The following is a 25,355-nucleotide window of genomic DNA, read 5'->3' as shown; positions in this document are numbered from 1 at the left end:
GCTGCTGAGGGTGTAAGTCCAGGCCATTTGCACTACTACTACCCCTGCCACTGACAACTGTGCTGTTCAAGGAATTGGGATTTACCAGGGGAATTGAAAGAGGCTGTGTGCACATGCATAAACACTACCATTCTGAACAGAAACCACAAGAGTCAGCAGAGAGAAATTTATTAAACTCATTCCATACCAGTTCACAACAGTTTTGGCAAACAGGACAGGCACACGAACAGGACAGGCTCGCACGGACACTATGCGCCTGCAGTAATATTCATTCCACAAAGTACAGAGGCTTAGAAGGAGCTGGGTGGGGCATGTAGTTTGCACAAAAACATATAACTTTACTTGTCAGTTCTCAAGGATGAAAGCTGCCCAGCCAAATGACAAGCACACACACCATGTGGAAATGATATTCAAAACTGAAGCTGTGGACAGTCAGTTCACGCACATGACATGTTAGTGTATCCGGTGGTGGTGGGGACATTAAGCTCTACACCACGGGTGAGGGACCCCACAGCCCTCCAGATGTTATTGAACTACAATTCCCATCCTACCCCACAACTGGCCACCCTGGCTAAGGATCATGGGAGTCAGAGTTTAACAACATCCTGAGGGTCCACATATTCCCCCCTCCTACTATAAAAAGTTTCTTTTTTCCAGATACTGGCAGGTCAAGGAATGTACAAGGAGTGAAGGAATTAGGGGAGCAAAGGGAGAGAAGAGACAGGTGTTTAAAAAAATCAGGTGATACAGGAGAGAGGAAGATCAGAATGCTGTGAAAACTGCGCCCTTTCAAGAATTCAGAGGCTGCTCCTTTGCAAGGAGAGTTGCACAGACCCTGCTCTTTTGCTCCTCCCTGTCAGGCTGGGGGAGCCACAAGTCAAACTAGGCCACATACGGGAAACTGAGCAGGAGCCCTTCCGAGGGAGCCAGCCTGAGTTCCCGTACACTCAGCTGTTTCTTCTCCTCCGTGGGCTGCGTGCTGAGCTCCACTGTGACTTGGTCTGGGAGGGGAGGGGACGTCACTATGGAGATGGTCTGGTCCCTGGGAGCAAAGTTGAGGACCACTAGATAGCGCTTGTTCTGGTCCCAGACCCGCAGGTAGGCAAAGACACTCGGGTTGCTGGTTTCAGCCTCTGTGTATTCGCCGTGAAGGAGGGAGCGCTCCTTCCCCCGCAGCTCGCTCAGCTGCTTGAAGAACGACAAGACCGAAGCCGGGTCGCTGTTCTGTGACTGCAGGGATTGTTCAGAAGGGGTAGGGGAAGAAAGAGAGAGGGGAGAGAGACAAGGGGAAAGTTATTCATTACCGGCGCTAAAAATCTAAAAACTGCTTAGCGATTAAGGCTGCTTACACACCATAAACTTTAAGTACAAGCAAACAGAAATCCTGGGAACTGCAGTTTGCTAGGGGTACTGCTGGGAATTGTAGCTATGTGTACGTTAAACTATAGTTCCCAGGATTATTGCAGGGAGGAAGGTGAATGCGCTTTAAATGTATGATGTGTATGCAGCCTAAACTTCTGCCTACCAGACACTGGGGGCAAGCAGCAAGGGAAAGCTCTCCCGCTCAATGGTGACTTTCAGGCAGAAGTCCGGGGCCCCAATTCAGCAGAATGAGCAAGAGGGAGCCCCAAACACAGCAGGGCCGTTTTCCCCTGTTTTGAGGTGAGTGAAGGCATGGGCAGACATCAGCACCAGAGGCCCTCCATGCTGGACCATTAAGTCCAGAGTCTAAAAATGACCTAACGGGCACCAGCGGTCTATACTACACTGAGCTTGGCTCCTGAGTTATCTGGCTGGACTTTGCCTGGAGAAGAATGGGAACAGAGGAGACTGCCTTGCCCCAAGGTTCAATCCCCAGCCCCTGCAGGAGGGCTGGGAATGCCGCATGTCTCGAAACCTGGAGGGCTGCTGCCAGTCAGTGTGGGCAATACAAAGCCAGATAAACCAATGACCAAACTCAGTACAAGACAGTCTTTCTGATGTTCCTATGACAAGAACCTTCATGCCCTGCTGGTGAGCTTCATGGGCGCATCTGGCTGACCAGTTAGAAGCAGGATGCTAGGCTAGGTGGAGTTTTGGTTGGCATTAAGCTGATAATTTTGGGGATATATTTATTTGTGACATGCTGGCATGTGTCCCCATATCATTTGCGAATTACTGGCAAGAGCCACCCACATTTCCCCCATCACTCCTGCAACTCACCTGTACAGTGACATTGCTGGCTGCTGAGTTAACCTGCTGCTGATTTGCTTTCGAGAAGCCAAAGTTTGCTGAATTATCCCACTGCATACGAATGACACTGGAGGCTGCAGGCTGGAGGGAGAAAAGAACTTACTATTAGCATGGCTGCAACTTGGGGGGGGGGGGAGGTCAGAAAAAGACAAGACCCATCACACACGACCCATTACAGCACCTTAAAAACCACCACCACCACCACCAGTGTTTTGCAGGAAGAAATCTGAATTTCCAAGTCCCAAAAACCACAATGCAAATATAAGTAACGTTTTTGTCCATTTAATTTGCTCAGATTCCATTCTGCCCCCGGAGGCTTGACACACTATAAAAACACAAGTTTGCATTTCTGCATGTGATGTGGGATGGAATATGACGGCTATGTTCTCCATCCATTGTGAAAGGCAGTATCTGGGAATCAAACCTGGGGAGAGTATTACAGCTGCGCTCAGGAACTGCGTGAGAGCTTTCCATAAGAGAATCTGGTTGGGCTGCTTAAGAAGAGAATGCTAGACCAGATGGGATTTTGGCATGATCCAGCAGGGTTCTTTTTATGTGGTGGGGAGGATACCACTGGGCCAGATCTGATCCGCTAAGAAAGTGCTTGTTGTGTGAGGAGCATTGAAAGGTGCCAGGAGCTTCAATGTCCCCCACAGACGTGCAGGAGACGTGCCCCACAGATTACAACTCCCAAGATCCCTGACCATCAGCCAAGCTGACCAGGGCTGATGGGCACAGGACCCTTATCTCTGATTTACCCTTCTGTAAGTGCATTTAATATGTGATCCCTGATTGGCTGAGACATGTGTCCAGAACAGAAGGCGTGGCCTTCCACATGCTGGACTGTAACTCATGCCCTCCCTGACCATCGGCCCTGCTGGTTGGCGCTGATGAGAGCTGGGTGTTCAGCAACATCTGAAGGACCACAGTTCCCCATCCCTGCCCTTGCAGGTATTTCGCCAGCTCCAGCATGTTACAGACTCAGGATCTGCTCCCTGCACCCAGAGCAAGCCTTAAAATGGTCCAACAAATAGATATTGCTGCTTGAGCATCCGCCCACAGAGCAGATGGCTGTTGTTTGTGCACCTCCTGCTAGGAACCATGGGAACTCCGGAAACAGCAGGCCCCTTCGCAATGCATTTGTTGTGCTGCCAAGATTTTTGTTTTCATAAAGTGAAAACTACAATCCTTTGGCAAGAACTGGGTTATCCAGCAGCAGGGGCCAAGGAATGCCTCTCCTGCACGTCTGTGGGGGACATTGAAGCTCCTGGCACCTTTCAATGCTCCTCACACAACAAGCACTTTCTCTGGTTTCTCTCCAGTCTTCAAAAACAGTGTGCCCACATTTACATGCCTATGGCTGATGAAAAGGCAGATGCCTTTCCACTGGGCTGCCTTGTAAATCATCAGACCATTGGCCCATCTAGCTTCCTGAAACCACCAGAAAGAAGAACCGAAAACTTGCCTCCGCTGCTGTATCTCCTCAGCCTCATTGACCCTTCCTGCTCCCACGCACCCTTTGCAAAACAACAGACCAAACAGACCTTGCTGCCTGAAGCAAAGGACATGCAGGTTCCTTGCACAGACTAGTGCTTGCATGTTATGTAGAACTACAGGGTGTTGCCTTATAAAGAGTCTAACCATTGGGTCCATTGAGTTCAGTATTATCTACAATGACTGGCAGCAGCTCTCCAGGGTTTCAGGTGGGGGGAAATTGCCAGCCCTACCCAGAGATGCAGAGAACCGAACCTGCCTGCGGCGTACACACTCTACCCCACCATATCTGTCCCTCCACCCGTCAGCAAAGCACCCAGACCCTGACGTCACACCCTGACCTGTCCTGGCAGGTCCCGCAGCCCGATCTCATCTCCGTAGTCCGTGAAGGGCGTCCCTGGCAGCGTGTAGAGCAGCAGGTGGAAGAGGCGAAGGAGAGGCTCGCCCATCGGAGAGGCCAAGTGGCCAATGTCGGGTCTTCCCACCTGCAGGAGGAGGACAGACAGTCAGCATCCAATCAAGCTTGGGGTAGAATGGGGCCATTGGAGCAGCAGCAGCAGCTGTCTATGCCTGCAAATGTCCCTCCTTCCTCTGCCTGTTCACCTTCAATTCACCCATGGTGCCCTTGCATTTAACTCACGTGATTTCAACCATACGTGGCTGAAGGGCCGATGGCTGAAATTCCGTGAGGCAAATGCAAGCAGGGCAGGCAACTGAAAAACTCTTTTTTCCACTGGGTTTTCCCAACCCAGCCACATCTCTCTTTCTTTCTCTCTCTCTCTCTCTCTCTCTCTCTCTCTCTCTCTCTCTCTCACACACACACACACACACACACCCCTTCATCCAGGCCTGTGCAGAGCTTGTCTGAGGCCTGGGGGTGAGAGTTTTGTAATAATAACACTGTAAACTCAAGCAAAAAAGCAGCCACTCCCTGGCGGGGGCCCCCAGCCAGCTTAGCCCTTTGAGGGCTGGGGCAAGTGTACCCAGCTGCCCTCGCCATCTGCACAAGACTACTTCCAACCACACACAGGCCACAAACGGCGGCCAACCACGCCCCTTGCTCTCTTTCGCACACACACACACACACACACACACGTATGCAGACGCAACCACAGAGTCTGGCTCCAAGGCTGTCACTCACACTCCAACTGGGCCACTTGTCTCCAGCTTCTTGGATGTACTGGCGTATCATCTTGGCGGCTGCTTCCCCTCGTGTGCTGTCTTCTTGGCCGCCTTTCACCAGCCCCAGGAGGTACTGGCTGCTCAGCAGATCCACGCCTGTGGTCTCGTTGAGGAGGGAGAAGATGCCCTCGGCATCCTGCCTGCGTGTCACTGCAATGAGCACCCTGAAAGGAGGAGCAGAGAGAGAGATGGAGATCAGTGGAGGCCGGTTCATTAGGACAAGTGCCGCACTTGCCCCATCGATCTCAGTCTGCCCTCAGCCAACCCTCACCTGCCTGCTTTCCTGCCTACAACCAGTCTGGGATGGGGGTGGCCCTGCCTCTCAGCTTCCTCCTCCTCGGTCTCAGTGTTGCCCTTGTAGAAATCAGCAGGAAGGGCAAAACTAGAATTAGGTGGCTGTGCCTGTGATTGGCTCTGGCTACGCCTCCTGCTTCTGCCCCACCAGCCAATAGGCACCAGCCACCGCTGAGAGACGGCTCAAATGAAAGACCCCCATGGGAGGCAGCTGAGTGACATCAAGGTGACACAAGCCCTGGGCCAAGCACAGCACAACTGGTTTTACTGTGCTTTCTTATTTCTATTATATAAGTATATTTTGATTCTTGTTTCCTCCAATGAGCTCAAGGCAGCATACTTGGGCCTCCCCATTTTGTCTGCACCACAACCTTGCGAGGTAGGTTAGGCAGAGAGACAGTGACTGGTCCAAGATCACCCCATGAGCTTCATGGCTGAGTGGAGATTTGAACCTCGATTTTTCTTCCAGGTCATAATCCAACAACTACACCACGTTTAGAAGCTGGGTTTTTTTTTTTTTGCTTTTTGTTTTTTAAATGGAATATGGATCAAATAGGCCTGGGGTTGTCATGTCTTCAGTAGAAGCTCAGAAGGCACTGGGGCTTTTCCAGCGCCCTGTATGGCATCTTAGTCCTCACTCATAGGTACCAACTCCTAGGAGCTGAGGGATCTTCGGCAGCCCCAGTAAAATATTTGAGGGGACCAGACCCCCTCAAAGTTGATGAGGATTGCCATTCAAATGGTGTCCGTGCACATCGCGTGATCAATGATGCAGGGCAGGGCTTACTTGGGCACCCCAATATTTTATTCAAATTGGCACCCCTGTCTTCACTCATTATTAGCAAAAAGCAGAATTTTAAAAAGTTAAGAGAAAATGGGGGGCAAGGGGTGGAAACGGCAGAAGGATAGTTTGATTTGGCACAGATTTATCAACTTGATTTTCTTTTCTTATGTAAGTTCACTATGTATATGCAGCACAGCTTGGAAGCTTAAAGGAGGAGGAGGGGATCAGACTAGGAAGCTGTGCATCTTAGGGGGTGTGGTACCTACCTGGTGTGGTCGTCCACACTGTATTCTTCTGTCAGGTTCTTCCACTCACTCAGGATTTGGGTGTCCTGAGGAAATAACATGTTTGGCAAGTGAGATAGATGCACGCTGAGGGAAGGAACTTCAAGCTCCACCCCACAACCACTATCCCAAACAGGAAGGAATGCAGGAAGTGGCCTTATAACTACTCTGACCTTCTGCATGCAAAGCAGATGTCCTGCCACTGAGCTTCCACTCTGTACAACCCAAAAGTCCCTCCCCCTGTAAGAAAAAAACAACCTCCATATATCTGACAAGAGGAAGCCATCACTCTTTAATACCAGCTCACAAGGGAATTCACTTTGTCCCTTAAGCGCTCGTGCCCTGACCCGGGGTGGGTAGGGAGAAGGATGAATCAATGGAGACTGGTTGGGATGGGCTCACCACGTACATTTAAATGCTCCACGCCCCCGATCTGGATCCCAGAGACACCTTCCTCCAGCCAGAACGTAATTGCTTCCTGAGGGATGGGAAGAAAAAAACAGGACCAGACAAGCAGTTAGTCCTCAAGGGTCACTAAAAAAGATCCCAAATCCTGTTGTGTTGGTTGATTCCTCCTTCTCAGTCCCTGCTCATTAGCCGTTGGTGAATGTAGTTTTATTTTGGCCCACCTGCTATAAGGAACAAGTGTTGTTTCACGTTAAGGAGGCCATTGCTCAGACCCCTCCCTGCTATTTCAGCCTACCTTACGGGATTGTTGCAAGGCCAGTAATGCTATGTGCACTGCCCCAAGTTGCTGGAGAGACGGGCATATGTGACCAATTACAGGTTTGTTTAGTTTCTAAATTTGATCTAAAGTATTTAGACTCAAACCAGTTAGCTCTGTTGGTCAGAGCGTGGTGCTGATAACGCCAAGGTCGCAGGTTCAAACCCTATATGGGCCACCTGCATGAGCATTGCAGGGGGTTGGACTAGATGACCCTTGGGGTACCTTTCCAATGCTACAATTCTATGATGTTTAATGTTTGGTGCCTTACTGCGTTTTTATATCATTTGTTGGAAGCCGCCCAGAGCGGCTGGGACAACCCAGTCAGATGGGTGGCATATTAATAAATAAATAATAATAATAATAATTCTATAAATCAGATGGGGGGAACCTTAGCTCTGGGGGGTGGGCAAGCAAGCAGCAACTCTCCTCACCTGTGATACCCAGGCACAGGTGTAAAGAAATTCCTCCCCATCACCACCCAAAAAAGGTGGCAACCTTAGGATCTTCCCAATGCTCCATTGTGTGCTTTCCCCCCCTCACCTTCATTTTGTCCTGCAAATCCTTGTTAAGACTGATCTCCTGGCTGAACCAAGGCGACTGGCTGCGATAGTTGGGGGTCAGATCCAAAACCACCTTCAAGCCTGAAAGAGAGAGGCAAGGCACATCACAAGTCAGAAAGGTGACTCCTAGAACTTCTGCAGAGACCTGTTGCCGGCACTGCGGCCAGGGATATAAGAGCAAGATCCTGGCTGATGGATCAGGCCAAAGCCCAGAATCCTGTTGTCACAGTGGCCAAACAGGTGCCTTAACAGGAAGCCACCAAGCAGGATTTGAGCACAACAGCACCTCTCCTCCCTTGCGATTCCCAGGAACTGGCATTCAGGGGCAGAGCAATGGCTAGTCGCCATTGTGGTTACACTTGGCCCTTACTTTTTTTCTTTGCCACCTGCAGGACTTCCCGGAACTCATCCAGCGTCCCATATCTTTTGTCGATGTCCTTGAGGTTGGTTCCAGCCTGGTCATTTTCAGGATTGACGTGGAGAGGCCCAATCACCAAACCTTTCACTTTGAGTTTACTTAAATAATCCATTTGCTGCTTCAGACCTGGAGTGACAGGAAGAAACAAAGGTGTTATTGGGGGGGGGGGATAAAGGTTGGGCTGCCAGTGCAGCAAGAGAGTGGTTCCCCTGCTCAATTCTAGCTCCAGAGATGATGTAGGACTCAGCCAGCGGAGTTAACAGCCCAACTATGGCCACAGACTATGGCCATAGACTTAACAAGCCGAGTTTGGAGGATCAAATCCTGACTTTACAAGCCAGAATATGAATGCACACTGTGGCTCCTTGGCACGAACTTTGCCCCTCCTTTTGTGTGAGCAGGGACTCAAGCCAGGAACCATATTTTCCTGTTACATCCAAACTGGGAAACATTGGCTTACACAAATCATAGCTTGTTTGGAAGACACTAGCCACGGTTCCCAGTTTGCACAGAGCAAGGAAGCCATACTTAAGTGCAGTTTCTTAGTTTGCTTCACAGTCTGCAACAGAGCACAGCAGTTGTGTGCGACGGAAACATAATGAGTAAATCAATCAGTAAATCAATCAGTAAATCAATCAATCAATCAATCAATCAATCAATCAAGTAGAGCCTTCCAGCCCTCAGTGCTGTAGAGACAAACTTGAAAATTATATGAGCCAATAGTTTATACAATGGCTTCCCAAGTCCTCCTTAGTGTCAATTTGAGTCTTTCTGTTGTTAAGATTTTAAAGGCCAGGGAATTTAACAGGGCTGAGGAGGAGGAGGACTATTAGAGGCATTATAGAGGACTATACGCTGGCTCCCTCAGCCAGTAAAGCGAGATGAGCGCCGCAACCCCAGAGTCACCCACGACTGGACCTGATGGTCAGGGGTCCCTTTACCTTTACCTTTAGAGGACCACTGGGAGACCCGGGTTCAAATTATTACTGTGCCATGGAGTTTAGTGGGTGGCCAGGCAGTCCCTCAGTCTAACCTACCTCACAGGGAAGCTGTGAGGGTAAACTTGAGGAAGAGAAAAAGACATGTATACTACCTTAAGAGTGATGGATTGAGACCCTGGGAGAACAGGGTAAATTCCCACTCAGGAATGGGACTCAGTGGGTGACCTTGAGGGGCCAGTCGCAGTGTCCCTGCCTCAGCTACCTCACAGATTTGTTGTGTTGATAAAAACAGAAACCAGAGAAACAATGCATGCCACCCTGAGGGCCTTGAAAATGGCTCTCATCTCTCCTCTCGGTCTCCTCTTTACCAGACTAAACATGCCCAATTCCCTCAACTATTCCTAATAAGGCTTGGCTTCCAGACCCATGATCATCTTGGTTGCCCTCCTCTGCACATGTTCCAGTTTGCTAATATCATCCTTAAACTGTGGTGCCCAGAACTGGACACAGGACTCCAGGTGTGGTCTGGCCACGGCAGAGCAGAATGGTACCATTATTTGGTTTAATTGGTTTGTTTTTGTTCTTATTTTTATATTGTAATTTTATGTTTTAATTTTATGTGAACTGCCCTGATATCTACAAATGAAGGACAATATATAAACTTTGGTAATAAATAATAATAATAAAGAATCTAAATGTAGTAAGAAGTCTGCTCCCAGCCCAGTTTTGCTTATTTATTCTATTCTATTTGTTATAAAACATATTAATTAATAACTAGCTTGGGAGCAAACTTCCAATGTTGTGAGGGAGAAAATAAGCCCTTCCTGAGCTTTGGATGCCCCCCCAGCCCCCAAATGCACTTAGAGCTGAGCAAATAAGGGCACAGGTTCACACAACCAGCCACGAGGCTCTATCTGCCTGATCTCCAGAGGAAGCAAGGTCAGAGTGAGACAGTGGAGGAAAGGAAGTGGAGCCCCAGCCAGCCGCCTCCGTGCTGAGTCAGCGTCCCGCTGACGTCAGGAACTGATGAAACAAAGGCCAGTGGTTGCTTCAAAGCCGGATAGAACCGGCTGCTTGGCACAGGGAAGTCTGGCTGGTACCAGTCTATGGGTGGGCAGCCAGCAAAGGGGAAGGGGGGGTGGAGAGGCAGCTGCTAATCACATGTACTCAGAGCACTGCTGAGCGCAGCAAGAAAAGCCCAATAGGGAGATCCTGAACTGCCCAGGAGGCGATTTTCAGAGCCATAGAAGCCTCATTGCGGGACTTGCCTGCAATGACCTTAGCCAGCAACTCTGCATTGAAAAATAGTCGTTTTGACGGCAGTGGAGAGGAATAGGGAGGGTGCATTAAGGGCAGGCAAGCATAGGTCCCGGGTTATATTCCAGGAACCTTCTCAAGTTTTGTTTACAGCAGATCAGTTACTTCTGAGCAACAACACCCTGTTAACTAGCTTGGAGGGCAGATATTCATGATGGGTCCCACCCCCCACCCCGGCATTCAAGGCTGTTGAGTGAAAAGGGAAGAGTCCTTGACTGGCATTCACACAAGCACTGTGCCCATTAATTACATCACGTTACTACTAGGAAATCTGGACCTACAAGCCCGCAATAAATTTTCTAAGCAGGTGAGGGGGGGGGGATCAGGTTAGTTTCTGAACACACAAAAATAAAAATAGTGCTCATACTTGTTGTCCCATGTCTCGGGTTCTACAAAGGGTAGATAATTGCTCTTTTTTTGGAAAGCTGGGAATCTGGAAACGATGATATCTCACTCACCCACCTGAGACGTTCCAATGCTGATCCACAACCCTTCAAATAGAGTGTCCTTAAGAGCATAGGAAGCCGGCTGCTACTGAGTTAGACCACTGGGTCTATCCAGCTTAGTGCTGTCTACACTGACTGGCAGCAGCTTCCCAGAGATGCTGGGGATTGAACCAGAGACCTTCTGAGTGCAAGGCTTTTATTCTTGAGCCGCTGCCCTCTCCTGCAAAGGAATAGCTAGGACTTGTGGGGAGGAGAGACCCCCACGCCCCCCCTTGCAGCACCCACCTGCCAGGTCGCCCACGTTGTCGTCCCCAGAGTCCTGGAACGCTGCCACATCCTGGATGCGGTAGATGCCACCTTTCTGCCACCACTCCTGCTTGGGCAGGTCCTTGCAGCGGGGGGCCTGGACGATGATGACGACGGCCCCCGCCAGCATGCCCAGCCAGCCCAGCCAGAAGAGGATGAGGAGCGCCCAACGGGTGCGCACCCACGTGGGGGTGCCGGCCACCTTGAGCAGCTCTTCCTTGGAGAGCCCAGTGAACTTGGCCACCATGGCGCTTTCCTCCTCCTCCTCCTCGGCCACCTTCACCTTCACGACCCCGTTCTTCTCGCCCGGGCTGCCCGGCGAGCTGGCCAGCGGGGAAGAGGCGTTCATGGGCTGCTTCTCGGTCTCCATCTCGTTGAGCTCCACGTCTTTCATGTCGAGCTCCGTGTCGGGGGTTACACCCGGGGAGGTCATGGTGCCACCTGGGGGAAAGGAAGCAGGCGGTTTGGAAGCAATAGAGGAGCCCCCTTAGTTCACAAGGCCTTTCTGGGGGAAAAGGCTCTTCTTGACCCAACACACCCGTCTTCCACAGAGACCAGCTACCCTTCCTGGATGCATCCAACAGAGGGGGGTTCATCAAAGGCTTGGCCTCCAAACCTATCCTTGGTGCCCGTGCCCCCCCCCCGGGGGGGCACCAAAAGCCCGCCTAGCTTCCCAGCAGCCACAATGAACAGCTGCACAGAAAACCTTCCAGCAGGCTCAAACCCTAGAACCTCACATTTTAGAAATTGGAGACAAAGTCCATTTTTAAACCTCCGTTCCTCCAAAAACTGCCTATCTTCCTGGATACTAGTAACCCCCCCCCCTTACAGAGCCCTCTTTAGGAATACCCCCTTATGTATGCCAGAGACTAGACCCCCCCCAAAAAAACCCCCTCAGCAGCAGTCACTATGCCACCCCTATAAGATCCCTGGGGCAATTAACCCCAAATACATTCCCCTCCCTATTATAAGAGGTGAAATTCACACGCTCTCTAATGGCAACCCTATGGAGAGGGGAAGGGGGATTTTGAACAGAAAGCTCCTTTTACCGAGGCGTTGCGCTGCCCCTCCCGGACCCTATCCACCCCCCCTAATCCAGATCTTCTCTTCTGCCTTTATCCGCTTTCTGGATACCAACTTTAGGAGGTGTATCTAGTGCGTAGACGCGGGTTGTAAAATCAGGGGAATGGGGAGCGAGCCCGGCAGGTGGGGTCTCTCCAATCTCTACCTGGAACGATCCGGAACTTGGCTCCTCGAGGAAATCCGGTTCGATCCGATTCTGAGCAAAGCCTCGCCGGCCGGCAGCTGAAATAGGCTCGGAGCCTCCGCCCCCGCCCCGCCCTCCCGGCTCCCCCAGGCCGGCGCTTAAGGTGGAACAGAGCTTGCCTCGCCAACCTCACGATGGCGAAGGCGTCTGAGTACGTATCATCATCATCACCACCACCCCGGAACGAAAAATTGGGACAATTAAGTCCATCTCTCTCTCTCTCTTTGCCTCTAAGAACAGCCAGCCAAATGCTTTGGGGGACTCACGAGAGGCATAGAGGTGCATGGCAGCTCACCTTACTGTTTGTCCCCAGCCAGGCATCTGCTAACTGAGGTATACTGCCTCTGAACCAGGAGGTTCCATCTAAGCTTTCATGCTCGTGAGAACCTAAGCTTTGCAGGAGGAGACAGCCAACAGGGATGCTGCTAGGCTGGAGATTCTCAAACTGTGGTCCATGGACTACCAGCAGCCAGTGAGCTTCATGCTGGTGATCCACAGCGTTTCTGTGGATTCGCCATTGAAGATGAAAGATTCGTGTTGATTTTTGATTTTGTGTGGGGGGGGTTGCTTTTTTTGTTTCTTACGCCATTTATTTCACTGTGTCGCAATGTTTCTATGAGATTCAAACTTTAATACAGCAAAATGCAATATGCAAGAAAGAAAAAGACCGTTATAAGTTTAGGAGGTCACTCTTGGATGGTTGGTGGCCATGACTGCCTCTCATGGCAACAAATTTCAAATTAACTATGAGCTGTGTGAATAAATCCTTTCGCCTGTTATTCAGCTTTATTGGTTGTCCCTCAGCTGGGTACACATTGTGCCTTTAAAGCACATTCGGGGCACATTCTTTCCCTCAAATAATTCTGGGCATGGTAGTTCACCCCTCACAGAGTTAAAATTCCCAGCAACACTTGACAAACTACATTGCCTAGAATTCCTTGAGGGGAGAGGGGGGTTTTCAATGTGTTGTGAAGATATTCTATGTACGCAGCTTTAGAATTATGAAGAAAAAAGTGACAGAGAGAAAAAGACAGACTTCCCCCATTCACTTTCTCCACACCAAGCACCCACTTACAATACCTCTAACATGTGCCACTGGCACATTAACTTTTCTTCTCAACTAAAATGCCCTGGAAGTTTCCTCAAGGAGGGCTTGCTCCAACCCCCTTGATCACTTTTCTTGTTCTTTTATGAACTTTTTCCCCATCTGAGAGCTGCATAGGCCTGCAGGCTTCCCATCCCAGATCGAGTACCTTCTATCAATTGTTAAAAGGAAGGAAGTCAATAAGCAACAAAAATTAAACAATTAAAGTAAGAAAATAACTTCCCAGCCAGTTTCTCATCATTCAGTGCTCCATTCTTGCTCAGGCAAGGCAAAAGTGGGAAGAGGAAAGTGGGGGCAATTTTCAGATCCTTCCTTGCTATACAATTTCAGCTCCAAGACAGAACTGTACCAGAAATGAAGAGGGCGGGAGTCAGTGTCAGACTTTGAGCCTCTGTGGCGGCATCTGTGGGGAGATCAAAGGTGTAGACATCCGCCTTGGGACAATTGCAAGAAGCAACTGATTATTCCCTGCCTTAAATTGGGTGCTTTCAAGTGCAAACAATGTTCCTTTGAGGAGTGGGCAGCAGGCATGAAATCGTGCAGGGATCCTGTACAACACAGAGGCTAGAACACAGAGGTTGTCAATGTGGGGCACCCACAGAGGCCTCTCCTGGAGTATCTGCCACGCTGAAATTAGGCTTGAAAGAAGCCTCCTGCTGCATTTATCCTGATTTGTTGCAGGGGAATGTAAGCCTGGCTGCTGGATCAAGCAAATAACCCATTTAGTCCAGTATCCTGTTCTCACAAAGACCAGTCAGATTCCTAGGGGAGATTAGATGAAGGTTGCTGTTTAATCAGCATTCATCCTGATTTGCTTGTGGGGAGGTTATTTTATTTATTCATTTTATGTTAAAGCATTTAGAAACTGCTGGATATTCTTAAAAACCTCTAAGGTTAGACCCATATATTGCAGATATTAGTACAAATTTTTAATTTTTAATGCTATTTTTGTGATATACAAACAACATGAGAAGACTTGGTCTCTTCATTTGTATCATTTATTTTTCCTATGATCCTTGCTAATTAAAGCCAACAAAAAGCTATTTAAAAACCCTCTAAGGTTAGATGACTGTTGAGCCAAAGCAAAGTTTATACCACACACTTTTGAGTGCATTTTCCCCTTTCCTTATCACAAAAAGCAGTTTTGTGTTGCAAGACCTTCCAATCAACTATAATTGTGCAACATGAATTTGGTGACATGTGATTGAATCCCACCTGAAAATAACAACCATCTATAATCCATGCATAATCTCTTTATCTTGTCTCTCCCAAGCACAATTGCCTTTTCCTCCCTTCCCTAAAATAAGAAAAGAAAGCCCCAAACATCTTATCATTTCTTTAAAGTGCTTACTTAGCTTGTCATAAATTGTGCAGGCTCAGCGCGGCCTCAGCTGATCTTGGAATTCCTTTGGTAGAAAGAAAAAATAGAATTTTCCCCCAGCAAGAAGCCAACCGCTCCAGAGTCTTCCACCTTAAGCCGCATCTCCTGACTCAGCAAAACTTGTCAAAGCTCCAGTCCTCCTCTCTCTCTCTCTCTTGTCCTCTTTCCCTCCCTTCCCCCCATCCCAATGTTCATTGCTAGGGCAGTAAACAACTCTCAGACAAGCCAAGACTGAAAGCAGACTTTGGCTCTTTTAACTTGACCTCCCTCTCCCCTCAAGCTAAGTGGATTTTGTCCCCGCTGCCAAAACATCCTGACACCTAAACTGGGGGGGGGGGTGTCAGTGCCTCCACCCACACAAGACATTTTGTACATCTAACAGACCTGCATATATTTGTGAAGGGTTAAAGGTAAAGGGACCCCTGACCATTAGGTCCAGTCGCAGACGACTCTGGGGTTGCGGTGCTCATCTCGCTTTATTGGCCGAGGGAGCCGGCGTACAGCTGGTCATGTGGCCAGCATGACTGAGCCGCTTCTGGCGAACCAGAGCAGTGCACAGAAACGCTGTTTACCTTCCCGCCAGAGCGGTACCTATTTATCTACTTGCACTTTGACGTGCTTTTGAACTGCTAGGTTGGCAGGAGCAGGGACCGAGCAACGGGAGCTCACCCCGTTGCAGGGATTCGAACTGCCGATCTTCTGATTGGCAAGTCCTAGGCTCAGTGGCTTATAACCCACAGCGCCACCCGCATCCATTTGTGAAGGGTTGGTGGACCCAAAAAGCCCAGCAAGAGGGGATTCAGTAACCCTGTGAGATAGCTTAGGCTGAGAGACAAATGACTGGCCCAAGGTCACCCAGATGGTTTCATCATGGCTAAGTGGGTGATTTGAACCCAGGTCTCCCATGGCGTGATGTCACTCACACGTGTTGTGGGGCATGCTGACGTGTTGTGCTGATGCTCTGAAGCATGTGTACATGCTGCCGCAGAACTTTGGTGGGCCCCAGCCCCTTCAGTGAAAGTTTGGGGGGCCTCGGGCCCTACAGCCCCACATAAATGGCGCCCCTGACTGGCATCATGGACCAAGGCATGTCTGGGTAGTAATCAGTTGGCCTGGAATAGCACTTCCATGCCCAACATTATATAGTATAAAAAATAGTTGTTGTATTTGTATTTTGTATGCTCATGCACCTATAGTATTGCTCATCTTTTAGTAGCGTGGATTGGCTTTCTTAATATCTTACTGGATGCACATTTTATGGATTTTGTATTTATGTTTTTAATGTTTGCTTGTTTTAAATTTCTATGTGTTATCCAGTTCAGCCCCTTTAAAACTTCCTTTTGTATAAAGTGACTGATAATAATAATAAATAGGGACTTCCAGGGGGGATTTCTGGAAGGTGCCAGTTTGTCCTGGATCTTCGGCAAGCAACATTTTTTGAGTTTTTTCTAACTAAAAAAAGCTGGTTTTACTTTTTGAAATATGGCAACCCTAAATAAATAATAATAATACACATCTGATTTTTTGTCAGTTCCACATTGTTTGGAAATCAAGGTATAAGTCTCAACTACTTATACTACTTAAATAAATATAAACATTCTAGCCAGTTGTGCTTGTCAACCCAAGGGAGAAACCATCTGACCTCAATATCTTATTTCTAGAGGACCTGGGCAAAGAATGCTGGCAGAATGGAATATCCTCTTTTTTCCTTAGCAATTTTCTCCCAACTCCTGAAGGGCACTCATTCCTGAGCACCCTCACTCCCAAGGCTCTTAAACTCCAACCGTTCCTCTTTTGATTTCCATCAAATACCTGTCCAACATTTGGGTCAGGCTTCCATCACGTTCAGGCTTGTGTTCAGCCCAGGGCTGGAGGAGGAGGAGGAGGAGAGGTGGGAGGAAGCCTCAACAGGGGTGAGGCTGCCCCAGAGCTAAGTAAGGGATCCACGTGCTTCTCGCCCCACGTTGCCTGGAAGGAGGCGGGCCTGCAGGCCAGATCTTGTAGCCTCTATAAAGGCCTGGGCTCCGAGCCAGCTTTGAATCCCAGATCTGAAATCCCATCGGAGCAGTCAGGCATCTCAAAGCAGGGATAAAGCAAGGCACACATAACAATGTCCTTTTTTCTGGTTGCCCTTTTCAGGGCCTAGCAGCTATTAGAGCCTGATTAACCATGATGCTATGTGGGGCCTCATTGTGTGGGGCAGGGCACTGCTTTGATTTAAATATCTGGATTTTACTAAAGGTCTAACAGCATCCATTTTGTTTATGGCACTGAACTTGTTGGAAACACAGCTAAAAGATGGTTGCCTTTTTAAAAGATGCTCCTGCACCTGTGTCTTTTACAGCAAACTAGTATGTGGCAGCTGTGTGGTTAGCCACACTTAGGGCACGTGTTTAGGGGACCTTTGACTCACCAGATGTTGAACCACAATTCTCTGTGTCCCCGGCCATTGGCCACATTTGCTAGGAGTGCTAGGAGTTGCAGTTCAGCAACTCCTGGAAGGCCAAAGGAATTTAGGGAAACCTGAGGTGGCCCTCCAGACCTCTCTATCTGGCCCTTGGGACTCTCTGCAGGCCTCACACCCTCCCCAGCCTCACACCAGCCCTGCCTTGCACCATCCTTGGGTGTTCTTGCCTGGCTGCAATGCAACTCTATTAATGCTTCTTGCCAAAATGGACGATTGTGTGTGGGTGCAGAAACTAGCCCACCATACAAAGGTCAAATTCACATTCATTGCTCTGCTCACTTTTGCTTTCTGCCACTGCCCAGCGGCCCCCAGGTGGTTGCCCAGATGGGAATGTGGCCCTCAGGCTGAAGAAGACTCCCTGTGCCTGACTTAGGGAAATTTCAGTCATCTTACAAAGCAGATGAAGGAGCTCTGCAAAAAGAGACAGTAATCCTACCTGATGCACAGAATTCCTGGTGACCCTATTTTTCCCTGCATTAAATGCTGTCCTCCCCCAGTGTGTTTACACCATACAATCTTCCTCCCCGAATTCCCAGAATCCTTCCTCCTCCTGTTGTTGTTGTGCCGCTCAATGTTATTCGGGACAAGCAGAAAGGCTGGGTCCTTGCCAGGCTGCGGAAAATAAAGCGGTATGTTATTGCCGCATGTTTATCTGCTTCTCTAATGGATGGTGGTGCACACTCCTGTTGCGTGATCCCGCCGAGACTCACTCGAGTTCACACAGATAAAGGCACTCTTGGCCAGAGAGCAACATGAGTCCTCTCTCTCCCCTCCGCCACCCGCTACGGTTCAAAAAGAGCTGAATGCTTTGGCCACAGACCAGTCCACTGAGCTGAAACGGTTTGAAAAATGCTTGCTGTTGTAAACAAGCTTTGAACTTTTTATCTGTGTCCGAGATGTTACCTTCCCAGCCACGTTTGCCCCAGAAAGGCAAATGAGCTCCCTCACTTTGGCAACAACATTGCAGTTAGAAAACCCCGTTGCCTCCCACTGTTTTGTAATCACCGTGGCTGGTTATTCCAGCACAGGAATCCAGCAGAGAATCCCAGGCAGTAAGATCAGGCTCTCAAATCAGATCTACTTCAGTTCTCATGCTTCCGCAGCCCCACCTTGCTAAGTGCGTGGAATCAGTACTGCAGAATTTAACCTTCCGAATTAAGAAACTCCAAGATTCTAGCCCTTAAGAATACGTACAATGATAGGCCCGAAACTATGCTGAGTTCAGATAAATCGCTGAGTACGATTTCTAATGGTCAAAGAGCAGGGCCATAATTCCCAGCATCGTTCTTTCCCCTTCTTGGGCCAACCCCGGAACTCAAGGTCCTTGGGCGCAGAACTTTGTTTGGCAGCAATTCAGGGCTTAAACTTTGGCCCCTGTTACTGCAGGACTGGAAGGAAAGGGAAAGAGTATCAACTGCTCTTAAACAGCAGTGTGTATGAGTCGAAAACAGGCTTTGGTTCCAATTCCAGCCCAGTTTGCATTGAAGTTGCATATACTGTACACCATACAGCAGCAAACACCCCCTCACAATAATCCTAGGAACTTGATATTTTATCTGTCAGAGCTACAATACCCAGCACCCTTAACAAACTACAGTTCCCAGGATTCTTGAGGGAAGTGTGTGCTTTAAACGTATGGTGTGTACATAGCCTCAGTCTGTCCTGCCATGCCCCCTTGGAACCACATCTGTCACCATCACTTAGATCTTGTCTGCGCTATACATTTAGGGCAGAATCAGATTGATTTAAACAGTCATGGCTTCCCCAAAGTATTCTGGGAACTGTAGTCTGTTAAGGGTACTGTTAGGAAGCCCCTAGTTTCCTCACAGAGCTACAATTGTCAGAGTTCCCTGGGAAGAGAGATTGATAGTTAAACCACTACTGGCAGCTCTTTGAGGGGAGGAAGGGTCTCCCAAGACTACTCTCAGTACTCTTAACAAACTACAGTTCCCAGGATTCTTTGGGGGAAGCACTGCCTGTATAAAGTGCTGCTGCTTTAAATGTATTGTGCAGATGAGGCCTTAGTATACCACTGCTGTGCTGACTGCAGAGGCTGCGAATCACAGTCAGGGTGGGCCTAATGCCAGAGAAGCAAGCAAGCAATCCGAGAACTGGCTGTGCCGCCAAAATGCTCTACTTCTCAGAATCAAAACAATAATAAAAATCCAGAACAGATGTGACATTTCCCTCCCCCTCCCCCCCCCCCCGGTGCAGTCAAGGCTTAGAAATACAGTCGCAGACACCCAAGGAATGGAAATTTGGGGGTTGGTCATTGGTCCCACTTTGTGCAGGCCTCTATCTGAAGACCACCCCCTTGACTGACAAATACAGTGGTACCTCGGGTTACATACACTTCAGGTTACAGACTCCGCTAACCCAGAAATATTACCTCGGGTTAAGAACTTTGCTTCAGGATGAGAACAGAAATCGTGCTCCGGCGGCGCGGCAGCAGTAGGAGGCCCCATTAGGCTAAAGTGGTGCTTCAGGTTAAGGACAGTTTCAGGTTAAGAACGGACCTCCAGAACAAATTAAGTACTTAACCCGAGGCGCCACTGTATTCAATCAGCCACCTGGCTAGCTTCAAGGTGCTGGGTTTGGTGTGTAAAGCCCTAGACCGCTTGAGACCAGGATCCCTGAAGGATGGTCTCACCTTTTTCAGCCAGAGCACAGTTCAGGCACTTCTCAGCTTCAAAATGGAAGTTGGCCCCATATGGGTCTCTACACTTTTTAAAATATATGACTCCACCTAGCTCTTAGCCTCTCCTAGCTATGATTGGTCAAGCTACAGCACGGGGCCAATTTGTATTTCCTTTTCTGTCCCCGTGTAGCAGTGTCGGGCTTTAAGCTTTCGAGCCAGGCCTCTACTATTGCACATGCGCACGTTTGCACGAGGGCCCTTCTGAACTGCCCTAGCCACCCGCCTGAATCTAAGAGAATGAGGGAGGCGGGGGTGCATTTATTTGACCTGCACCAGAACTAGGGGTGACCCCAAACCAGCTAGGGAGACAGCTTGCAGTAGCTTTTAGCATTCCGTGAGTGGTGAACATGGTTGTTGTCAAACCTGCATCTGTTCAGGGCTGCCCCGACTCACCCGGCCACTTGTTGTAACAACTTCATGGTGAGTTCTTGCACCATTTTTCTTGGAAAAAAGCACTGGTCTCACTGCATACCCAACTAACCACTGCACTCCGCAGGTGAGGGCCTCCTGCAGAGACTGTCTTATCAAAAGATTGATGCCAAACAATGTAGGAATCTGGCTTTTAGTATCATGACAACCACCTCTTGTTAAATATTAGACAGACGCCTGCTGAAGACCTACCTCTTCCAACAGGCCTTTTAAGCAGAGGACTTTCCCAGCCTGTAGCCTCGTTGGAACTGTTTGCAAGGTGTTTGAACTGTTTTCTTGTTTGTGTGTTTGCCACCGTGGGCTCCTCGGGAAAGGAGGGTGGGATATAAATTGAATAAATAATAAATTGAATAAATAATAAATTGAATATATAGTAAAAGGAAGGAGAGTAGGTGCTGGAGGGCCCTTGAAATTGCTCATCAACAGCACCTCAAGAGCTGAGCAAGCAGGCATACACATTGCTTTATCATAGCTTTTCCCACCATGTTGAGAACTGTATTTCCAAACCCTCCAACATGCTGAGTCCCAAAACTGGGGTGCACATCTTTCTGTCCATGCTCCTGCGTGATTCACATGACCCGCATGAGATCACGGAGCCCAAAATACACACTTTTTCAGGGCCGTGCTTTCACACCGCCTAAAAATGTATGTTTGGGGGCACTGTGCGAGGTTGCGGCCCCGAAAAAAGTGCTAGTTCTAACTTAGACTTGTTGGACTTACAAGACAGCGTTCCAACTCATCACTATCTGTAGCTGATGCTTCTTCAATTAACATCCACCTTAGCTAGGTAAGACCTGTGTCTACTTGGTGGTCTGATCAACCATCCAGTGTATTTTAAGATTTGAATGTGTATAAGCATATCTTCTCTATTGTTAATGAGCAGCCTGTGAGCTGATGTTGCTTTCAAATTTTTAGAAACAAACAAACAAACAAACAGCACAGTTCTGCAATCAGTGAAATTTTTAAGGTCCAGTCTGCCATTTTGATTCAAAATGGCACCCAACTGTATCAAAACATAGATGAAAACTGGCTCCTCGATCTCAGGAACCATCACACAAAATTTTGTTGCAATATCTTAAGAAGTGTCTGAATGCATAGCAAACTGACAAACAACTTTTCAAAATTTGCTAATTTACTGGTGTTAGGGATGCATGTCCCAATAACATTTTATGTTGTAATAGAGCATTCAAAATGATTTCTGAGTCGTCTTTCTTGACTCAATTAAGCTATCTCCACTGGTCTTTTGGACAATTAAAAACATGTCAAACGAAGTAAAAAGCTGTCCAGGTTAACAGTATTTGCGCTTGTTGTAATGAGTAACCAAAATAAATTGGAAAGGAAAGAGAGATGGAAAGATCTGCAAGTTTGAAACTGGAGAAACAGAAACCCTATGTTAAAATGAAATCTACAAGTCTTTGGGGTTTCTAGGGAGGTCTGGAAATACCACGGCAATTACTGAGCATGTGTAAAATAAAATAAAAATCAATGGAAAGGAGGCTCATTATTTCTTTGGAACGATGTACCGCAAGATCACATCCTTGAGCCAGGTGACCCCATCAAGATAAAAAGTGAGGCAGCTGCTCTCAGTGGAAGATTTCGTAGTGGTGGTTCTCATACACAAACACTTAACTCAGAGCAGGCTAGGATTACATACTGAATGGGCAAGAGTTCAACGAGGGCATCCATCTGGGTGCCTGTCTCGGATGTCAGGATATTCAGTTCCTTGGTACAGACATACTGTACTGGGTCAGATCTTGGCTTATCTGGGTGTATTCCATATGGTGGTAGCTATAAAGGGGCTTCTCTTACCCTATTGCCTGTGATACCTGGGAGTGAACCTGGCACCTTCTGAACATAGTTAAGAGCCTGGCAGCTGGATCCTCCCAAAGGCCCATCTAGTCCAGCAACCTGTTCTCACAGTGGCCAAAGGGATGCCCCAATGGGAAGCCCACCAGCAGCACATAAACGCAACAGCAACTCTCCCCATTTGTGATTCCCAGCAACTGGTATTCAGAGGCACATCACTGCCCCCAACAGTGGCGAGAGAATATCACCATCAGGCTTAGTGTCCATTGATAGCCTTATATTCCATGACTTTGTCTAATCCTCCTTTAAAGCCATCCCAGTTGGTTAGCCATCAATGCCTCTTGTTGGAGCAAACTTCACAGTCCCAAGTACATGCTGTGTGAAGAAAGTACTTCTTTTTCTTGTCTGTCCCCTGGTTCTGGTATTATGAGGTTTGGGGGTAGAGAAACCTTCTCCCAATCCACTTTCTTTACATCATGTGTAATCTTAAAACTCCTCTCTATTTTAAATATGCAATAACTGCCACGAGGACGCTGATAGCTCAAAGGTGGAAACAAGAACAAGTACCGACTCTGGACGAATGGAGAAATAAACTAATTGATTATGCGGAATTAGACAAACTAACGGGGAAAATTAGACTTCAAAGAGACCATAAGTTTTTGGAGGATTGGGGAAAATTTAGAGAGTATTTGAAAACTATATGTGAGGAGAATACAACGCTAGTGTGTTTTAAAGAGGCTTTGTGAAAAGTGAGGAACATCGCAAAAATGTAAATAAGGATATAAAGAAATTACTTAAAGGTGATACTATATATTAAGAAATGTGTAAATAGGAGAATTATTATGGATGACTGTCAGAGGAGTGGAGGGAGGTTCAACAAACTAAAATACGTGATGTGGAAAATGGAAAGATGGAAGTTTTTATAGAAAATGTAATAAAAAATATTTGCAAAAAAACCCAAAAAAACTCCTCTCTATTTTAAACACCTTCTGCATGCAAAGCAGTGGCTCTGTCACTAAGCTGCAACCTCTCAAACCTGCCTGGGAGTCTCTTCCCTCCATAGCTCAGGGGCTTTGCAAGAAGATGACCCCTGGTTCATTCCTGGCATCTTAAAATTATAAGGCACAATTATAAGGAACAACAGGGTGGGGACAGAGTTCAAGATTCATAACTCACATTGCCAAATGCTCCCTCATATCCTAAGAGCAATATTCCCAGTACATTAAAAAACCTAGCACATCAGGGAGGAAGCTAGGCTTAGCACTCTTTTCCGTGGTGTCCTGGGTTTCTCTTTGCAAGGATTTAGCTCCATTTGTAGAGCATCTGCTTTGCACAATGACATCTCCAGGTCAAGCTGGGAGAGATGCTCTGCCTGAAACCCTGGAGAGCCGCTGCCTGTCAGTAAAGACAGAACTAAGCAAGACGGACCAAGGATTTGAGACAGCATAAGGCAGCTTCTTATGTTTCTTCTCCCTAATCTGAGCGACTTGCATCACCTTGACTCCAACTGGACCTAAACGCTTTCAGCAAAATGCTTTTGGTCGAGGTCAGAGAGACTTGGGACTTTGGCCTGGTGTTAAGGCTAATTCAGCATTATTCTTCCGCAGCTTCCTAAGGAGGGGCTGCACTGAAACCCTGGAACAATTTAAAATAAAATAAAGGGTGGCTTATTTTGTGGGGTGGGGGAAGGAGAGGAGGGGGTCCGAAAGGCTCTCTCAAGGCAACTGAGCCACCCAAAATGGGAATGTGATGTAGCAGGAAGGGGGGAGGGAGTTACTGCCATTTTCCAGAATGGAAAGGACAGGGAGAAGAAAGAGAAAACATATGGTTCTTAACTTGCATACTGTTTAATCTGGGGTTGGGATCCTCAGGTTTGAAGGCCAAATGCGGCCCTCTAACCCTATCTGGCCCTTGGAATTTTCTTCACGCCACATCCCACCTCCAGCTCTGCTTTGCACCCCCTTGAGTGTTTTTGCTTGGCTGAAATATGCCTCTGAACTCTGGCGATGCCTTGCACTTGTCTGGAAGGAGGCAGGGCCATAGCTGGGGGTGGTGAGGTGGGTGCTACCAGGGGCGCAGGCGATGGGGGTGGGCACAAAACTGGCTAAAAATATGTCAATAATATATCGATTATTGCCTCATAAGAAATGGTTTTAAATAGAGGGTGAACTGAATGGGTGGAGGGGGGGGAGACAGAAAGAGCTAATTTGTCCGTGCCTAGGGGGTGCAATCTGGAAGGTTCTCCCAGAGGCGCAAGATCACCTAGCTACAGCTCTGGATGGAGGACAGAGAGGGGAGCATGCCTGAAGAAGCTAGCCTGTTGTACAAAGCTAACTTCTACATTAATTGCTCCAGCCATTTTTACCTCTGCCCCTAGTCACCACTGCTATGTGGGCCTTGGAAAGATGCACAGAAGGGAATGCGGCCCTGGGCCTGAAAAAAAGGTTCCCCACCCCTGTGCTGAACCAACAAGGTTAGATTGCTTGACAGATGACCCAGGTTCAAATCCTCCACTCAGTCATGAAACTTACTGGGTGGTCTTGGGCTGGTCTCTCCCTCCCTTCCTCTCACCACCTAACCTACCTCACAGGGGTGTTGTGAAGCTAAAAAGAGACTCTGTGGGGGGTGGGGCTGTTTGCTGCTGGGAGCACCTACAAAACCCCTGTCTACTATTTTTGATTTTTTTGAGAAAGGACACGAAAAATCCTCATAATTAATAATACTATCAGATGGGGTTTCCTATATATGTTAGGAGAGGAAGAAGGGGGTCGGGTGATTAAAAATGGACCCAACATGAAATCCATTGGACAGAGGCCCACAAGGTTATTATTTTGCAAGCCATAAAACTGCTTGAACAAGAGGCTTAATCAACTGCCTCCCCCTGAGCATGCACAGAGTGCCACACTTCGGGGGGGGGGCTTTATTCTATCGTCATTGCTTTTAGAAATTGATGCAAAAGAACAGGGTGGGGAGCAGAAGGGGAGGCTGTGCTGAGAATGAGAAATGCAAGGTCAGCAGGGGTTAGCTAGTAGGCTTCAAACGCTACTTTCAGAAGCGGCAGACAGTTACCTCGTCTCCCCTCCTTCTCTAGCTCTCTCCTTCCTAGCCGCCTGTCCGGAGTCTCACCGCCGCCCAACTCCCCTTTCCACACGGCAGCCATCTTGATGCCACTGAGACCAGCATGTTTCCATGGCAACCAGAGCGGCCAAGGAAGCTT

The 25,355-nt window shown here is 48.2% G+C and overlaps 1 protein-coding gene across 4 annotated transcripts; it reads right to left on the bottom strand.

The window, feature by feature from the left end:
- Positions 1-152: 152 nt before the first annotated feature.
- On the bottom strand, positions 153-25,355 carry SLC3A2 (solute carrier family 3 member 2). 4 transcript variants are annotated; one of them, XM_082202263.1, is made up of 11 exons: positions 25,208-25,283; positions 14,709-14,763; positions 10,965-11,426; positions 7,928-8,101; positions 7,538-7,638; positions 6,680-6,748; positions 6,253-6,317; positions 4,868-5,072; positions 4,068-4,211; positions 2,203-2,313; positions 153-1,230 (listed from the first exon to the last, which is right to left on the bottom strand). In XM_082202263.1, exons 3-11 carry the CDS (start codon positions 11,416-11,418, stop codon positions 883-885), a joined length of 1,671 nt encoding a protein of 556 aa, XP_082058389.1. In that variant the 5' UTR covers positions 11,419-11,426; positions 14,709-14,763; positions 25,208-25,283; the 3' UTR covers positions 153-882. The 4 variants fall into 4 exon arrangements, with proteins under 4 accessions (XP_082058389.1, XP_082058391.1, XP_082058388.1 ...); XM_082202265.1 differs by lacking the exon at positions 14,709-14,763 and having other exon boundaries at positions 25,208-25,355; XM_082202262.1 differs by lacking the exons at positions 14,709-14,763; positions 25,208-25,283 and adding an exon at positions 12,214-12,350.

Source organism: Podarcis vaucheri (assembly GCF_965113315.1).
Source record: "Podarcis vaucheri genome assembly, chromosome: 16".
Classification (NCBI taxonomy): Eukaryota; Metazoa; Chordata; class Lepidosauria; order Squamata; family Lacertidae; genus Podarcis; species Podarcis vaucheri.
Note: the sequence above shows the minus strand (reverse complement) of the source record. Positions and strands in the feature narration are given on the sequence as shown.